General features: G+C 31.3%; 1 protein-coding gene across 6 annotated transcripts in view; it reads right to left on the bottom strand.

Annotated features, from left to right (window-relative positions):
* Window positions 1-622: 622 nt before the first annotated feature.
* The window catches only part of LOC126895427 (segmentation protein cap'n'collar), a 54,627-nt gene continuing 48,802 nt past the window's right edge, over window positions 623-6,447 (bottom strand). For all 6 annotated transcript variants that reach the window (XM_050667264.1, XM_050667263.1, XM_050667267.1 and 3 more), the window contains exons 7-15: window positions 3,825-4,137; window positions 3,591-3,724; window positions 3,400-3,499; window positions 2,841-3,066; window positions 2,659-2,768; window positions 2,259-2,399; window positions 1,830-2,125; window positions 1,593-1,766; window positions 623-1,437 (exon numbers count right to left, since the gene is read on the bottom strand). In XM_050667264.1, coding sequence (XP_050523221.1) covers window positions 1,291-1,437; window positions 1,593-1,766; window positions 1,830-2,125; window positions 2,259-2,399; window positions 2,659-2,768; window positions 2,841-3,066; window positions 3,400-3,499; window positions 3,591-3,724; window positions 3,825-4,137 — 1,641 coding nt within the window. In that variant the 3' untranslated portion in view covers window positions 623-1,290. The remainder of the gene's footprint in view (window positions 1,438-1,592; window positions 1,767-1,829; window positions 2,126-2,258; window positions 2,400-2,658; window positions 2,769-2,840; window positions 3,067-3,399; window positions 3,500-3,590; window positions 3,725-3,824; window positions 4,138-6,447) is intronic.

The raw sequence follows: 6,447 nt of genomic DNA, 5'->3' as shown, positions 1-6,447 counted from the left end.
AGGGAACGAGGGAAATTTTTTCAATTTTTGAGGGTATTGTCTTCGACAGATACGATTTGTGATCTTTTGACGTATCATTGAAAGAAATCAGTTTGGTGAGAGCTGAGAAAAAGTGGTAACGGACACCAAAAAAAAAAAAACAACATAGTAAAACCAATTACATTCTCAGCTTCGCATCAAAGCTAAAAATATATATAAGGGAAAATTTCTCATTAATTGACATGCCTAATTTATGATAACTTCTCTTTGTTGTGTGAGTATTAAGTAGAGTAGTAAATACTGTTCAATTTTAAATAGTTTATAGTATTATAAATTAATGGTAAATTAAAAATTATATATTGTTTAAAAGAAAAATTGACATAATTTAACTTTATAAAAATAAGAAATACACAAATGATATTTTAGTAATACTAATGTTTATTTAATATAAGAATTAATAATATACAAAAAAAAATAATACATTTAGTTTTTTTTCTCTTTACCTTCAAGTCACAAAATTATATTATGATATATAGTCACCAAAAATAGAAAATTACCAAAAGAACTGTCTAACTTTTATAAGTATTAACATTTTATGTAGATTTATACTAATAATAATCATACACAAAATGCATATGTATAACATGTTACTTTAGATATTAAATATTTATAAATTTTTACAATATTAATAAGCCCAAAACGCAGTGACATATAAGATTGTCAATACATTTTTGGTTACAGAGAGAAAAAGAAAAGCTAATATACAATAAATTAATTAGAAAATCACCAAATTAAAAATAAAAATAATAAATTATAAATTTTCTAATTCAACCAAATACCTTCCATTTCCCTATTAAAAGAAAATAAGAGAACTTGTTATCAAGGAGAAAAAAATTATAAAAAATAACTAATGAGAGATTTGTCAAAGGTGACACGCATTGAGCAGAATAATTTGTTCTGTGAATAAAATGTTAATGCGAGTCAAAAAATATTCAATAAAACAAAATCTGTCCTAAATCTTTCGATTATTTTAAAATATTCATTAAAATTTTTTTTATAATTATACTTTTTCATAAAAAATAATACAACCTAATTTAAAAATAAATTAATAAAGTTTTCATCAAGGAGAAATCATATGATCTGCGATGTCTTTGGGAAAATAATAAAAAAAACTTGCAAATAGTTGAGCAAAATTATTAAGTACACACGGCTCCCTGATAATTTTGTGATGGCCAAGACCATCAATAATTTCATATCACAGCATTTAAAAAATATAAAATTCATAATTTCAAGCAGTTTCTAAACAAGTAACTACTTATCCTTAGACTGCTTAGGCCGAGGGTTCCGTTCAGTCTGGGTTACATTATTTCTCGGCACAATACTGACACTACCATCAGGTTGCTCACGCAAAGTATGTGTATATGGTGAGTATGGGTTACCGTCTGGATCTCTTAAACTCTAAAAGAATGAAAATAAGACAATTGTTCATTACTGAGATGATAACATTGCTTTCTTTTATTTTATATTAATGAATAAATAAGTATTTTAATGAAAATTATCAAATTTAAATGTTTTTTTTTTTTCATAAAATATAAGAATGAGGAATTACATACAGCAAATATATGGTTGTAAAGAAGATCATATTTTGTTTTCACTCTCATCCTTTCGGTCATTAAATATTCCCGTTCTTGTAATAAATTAAACTTTCTATCTTTCATTTGTTTAACTTCATCAGCTAAACTGAGTATCTGATCTAATTTTCGTTTTCTGCAATTTTGAGCTGCCACCTTGACAATTAAATATTTGTATTTAATACTTTATTATTAAATAAAATATAAATTAATATTTACCTTATTTTTACCACGACGTCTTATATCCCTAATCAATGTCAATTGGCTTTCAGAAAGGTCATATTTAGATAATCGTTCATTAAACTCATCCATAGGTAAATTTATTATGTCATCCACACTTATTGGGATATTAAGATTTCTAGCTCTTTTTTCATCTCTTGTTAATTGTTCATCTTCACTTCTTTTGTAATTATTCTTGAGTTTTGTACGAGGTATTCTGGGTAGTCCTTCTGGTGGCATAGCATAAGTGTGGTTAAGAGCTACTTGGTGTTCTGGAGTTAACAATCTTGAGCAACCTTAATCAATTAAAACATTTAAGGTTTAACTTCCAACAAAAATTAATTAACTTGCTTTAACTTAAATTTGTATATATTAAACAAATATTATATTTCATGATTAAAAATATTAATATTTATAACTTTACCCCACCTGCAATATGTCTTGAAAAATGAGAAGAACCGGGCACTGGGATTCCATCTCTTAAAGACATGTCATAAGGTATGTTGAGTGTATCAGATACCATATTTCCAGCAAGGTTTTGTCTAGACGATTCAGAACCATTTGAGGTACCTTAACATGATAATCATTTAATTCAATTAATTAGATAATAGTATATTGTTGGTTGGGTAATCATTATGGTGAAGATGTTAGTCAATTTATAGGTTTATAGAGCCAGACTAAAAAAAATTGGTTTAAGTTTTATTTTTAAAACAGCATGAGGGTTACCGATTTATAAAAAAGAAGTAACATCCATGGGTAAATGAACCAATGAAAACTATTAATTAAATAAATAAATATTCATACGTGTAGTATCAAAAATTTTGTTTACCTGCTGCTGGATCAACCATACGCCTTCCATACAATTGATACTTCTTTTGAGGGGTTGAATGACCTCGACCACTACCAGAATAAAGGTAATTATCCAACCATCTCATTTTTCTAAACATAATAATGTGGTAGATAGAATCGAATCCATAAGAAATATACGTAACAAAGAAAAGTAATAATTACCCATAATCTTGGTGTAAATGTGAAGGATAAACTTCATTGTGTCCACTATCAGAATTTGTCTCCATCCATTCTGTATCTGAAGATAATGAAGGTACACGTTCCGACCCCATCGAGCTTACTGCACTGTCAGAATCTCCACCAGCACTACTATTCTGCACCATGTTCATAGTGTTGTTACAAGGTACTGAACTTGCACTATCCATCATTCTAACTGGATACATACTGCCTATATAATTCATAAAATATTGTAAAAATAATTTTAATATATAAATTAGTAAACGCAGTAAATCATTTTTAATATGTATACTTTGATAAATTACAAACGATATTTTTATTCGTTAATTTTTTTTAGCTATATAAGCCCATGAATTTTATGAAAAATCAGTCGATTTTTTTGCAAATATAAGCTTTAAATAAGTGATAATATTTACACAACTAAATATAACAAACAACACAACAGCTTTAGATTTTCTATTAAATAAAAGTAAAACTAATTTTATATGCATAAAAATATTAGTGATACGTTTTAAATAGCTACAACCGAAATAATAATAACTACCGTCTGGTGCCATTGCTGGATCCATTAATTGCAAATCGTCATCGTTTAATATTGAAGACAGTAAACCATCCGACGACGGTGTCATTTCATTATTATGATTCTACATTGAAATAAAATCAACAAAAAATTAATACTCTGACATTTATTATTTACAAGAATTTGAAGATCGAAGTAAAAGAAAGAATACTGACTTGATAAGGGAACATCATTTCGTGTTGATGTTGCGTTGGTTCAGTTTTGAACGACGGCGACTGCTCTGAAGAGCTGCTAGGCAAATGGAGAGACGTAGCCACCGCGGAGCTAAGATTACAATTAGTTGAGATACCTAAATGAAAACATTGAGTTTTATGAAAATACTAAATTACTTAACCGAGTTACTCGACCTTATTGAAAAAACAATAATTACTTATATACGTATATCTTACCCAAGGGTGATGGATGGTGGTGGTAATGGGATATGGGGTGCAGTGATGATGAGCCATGGCTCATATCGGATGTAGTGACTGGTGGAGGTGGGTGTGGTGGAGCGCATAGACTGACATTTTGTAGCAGAACGTTGCCCGAAGAATTCGGATGATACATGCTCGGGCCAGGGTAGTTGACAGTGGACGGATGTTGTGCGTAATGTTGGTGCTGACCTTCACCAGGAAAGGCTAACATCGGACTACATGCTGCCAAATCTTGCCAACCTCGTTGGTCCATGCTGTTTCCACCAGATCTGGCATAACCCATTCTTCCCTGCAAGAAACACACGGGTTGAAAATAATGTCAAATCAAAACTTTATTTTACATAAAAAGCTACATTAATATATTTTAATAGTTATTTTCTATGCGATTTTTTAAGCATTGCACGGCACAGCATGTTGAAGTACACATTCTTAAACTAAATCCATTGGAACACAGATCGCTAATTACAGCGTACGATTATAAATGACAAGAAAAACTTGATATTACAATAACGTTGAATCGTTTAGAAGGCTTTTTAGGAAACAATTATATATTTAATTTTAAAAAATAACTCGTAAAACTGCGGTACAAATGTTTAATTTAGAATACGTCCGATATTATTATTCGATATTTACACTAACAATATGAAATTGACCTAATAATCATCGTGGTGTGTTTGTATGGAAGAAGTACAACACTGTACCGAGTAATAATTATTACGGACAATATCTTTTTACGCCGACTAGAATAACGTCAATGGACTAAAGCGATAAACGACGGCACTTTCACGTTTATAAGCGACCGGTCGGTTAATGTCAGTTTCCCAGTGTACAGCTTGTAAAGACAATAAAGTCATTATAGCATACACTACTAAAACACGGCACCAATGTATAAATCTTTATAAAAACATTAGAGAGATTCATACAGACGTAATGAAATACAATAATATCCCAATAATTATTATTAACGGGTTACATTTCAAAATGTAATAACCACTTTATTACTGCCACGGCAAACGTTTTGATATTTGTTTTTTTTTTTTTCATTTTTTCACATGTAATAACGGCTCATCATTAACAGCCAGCTACTACTGTTCGTACATAATTTCGGGACCTAGAGAAAATACTCCTCGGGGTAATCAATCGTGTATTTTTTTAAGTCCCGTTCTTGTTTGACACACGATATCCAACAAAAACAGTTTGATGATCATTTCCCTGTTTTTTTAAACACTATGTCACTTGTTTCAAAAAACAGTCTATCTGTTGCATAGTAGTTGTATTTCCGTTTAATTTTTCAACGCTATTCGTAATGCTTAAGCAAAGACTTCTAAGGAGCATAATCATAGAAATCGGGTGATGATTCTTAAAAAGCGTTGAATGAATAATTACGTTTTAGTATTTTTATAAACCAATTTCTGTAAATAATTATTAATATTTTCTAGTTAAATGCATCTTCGATAGCATTTACATGCGCGCGATTACTGTTGTACACACAAATACGATCATTAAAAAAGAACGGTTAAACGACCATAAAATCATTATTTATGACTTTACAATATCTCAGCAGTGTTGCACAACTAAATTGTAGAATACCGAGGTTATAGTCACAAGTATTTCAAAGTGGTGTGCAAAAGCAACGATAAGGTTTATTCTAAAATAATTGTTTGGCGGGTAAGAAAATTTAAGATGTATGCAAATGTAGAGATTTCAAAGAAACTCATATAAATTAATACAGCTCGGATAAAATATTAAATAACAGTATTGGTTAATTATGACAACAATAAGATAAGAAATAACATTTTATTATTAATCAGATGAAAAGACAAAACAAAATGCAAAAACAAGTCGTGAAATACAGACGATGAAGCAATACTATTTCAGGGGAAAGAAAACTGACAAATTGTAATTATTACGCGAACGAAATGAACCTTAAACTACAGTGTATCTGTTGAGTTGTAAAATGCAGTACAAAAGACTGGAGAGGTCGCCGTTTTTACTGTAAAAAAATAAAACCCCGAGACCATTTTTCTCCTCGAAGAATTCTTCTCCGGCCGTCTCGAGTGGTTATGATAATTACATGTTCGTGTGTCGTGTAGCGAAGTCAACACATTTGGCCGAACACAACTGAAGAGTCCACGACAACAGTCTACCGTGTACGTCAAACGTTAATCCTCCCAACCGACCGCACAATATTTAAGTAAATATTTATCTTTGAGGTGTCTATGTCTGTCCTTGTCTTGCCCTCGCCGGGCAACACACACGTTCGTACACAAAGGTTTAATGGCTCTACTTCTCATTGCTACCATTTACTACGTGCCAGTCCGCATCCTTTTCGTTACAACCTCGTACATACCACCACATAAGGTCCCCGTGTGACTGACGTCTCGTACCTTCACATGCGTCTACCCACCCACCTACTCGCTACTATAAAGCGCACTCGATATTATTATTATTATTATTATCGTTATATATGCGGTAAAGTGGACGACGAAGACGACGTCGTCGCGCCAAGTGCTCTATGGACGCTTCAGTTGAATAGAATTCTTAAATAATTCTGTGTGCCCACTTGACGACGGCACCAAACCACTCAAATTGACATTGG

Source organism: Daktulosphaira vitifoliae, unplaced genomic scaffold (genome assembly GCF_025091365.1).
Source record: "Daktulosphaira vitifoliae isolate Bord-2020 unplaced genomic scaffold, ASM2509136v1 Scaffold_1, whole genome shotgun sequence".
NCBI lineage: Eukaryota > Metazoa > Arthropoda > Insecta > Hemiptera > Phylloxeridae > Daktulosphaira > Daktulosphaira vitifoliae.
Note: the sequence above shows the minus strand (reverse complement) of the source record. Positions and strands in the feature narration are given on the sequence as shown.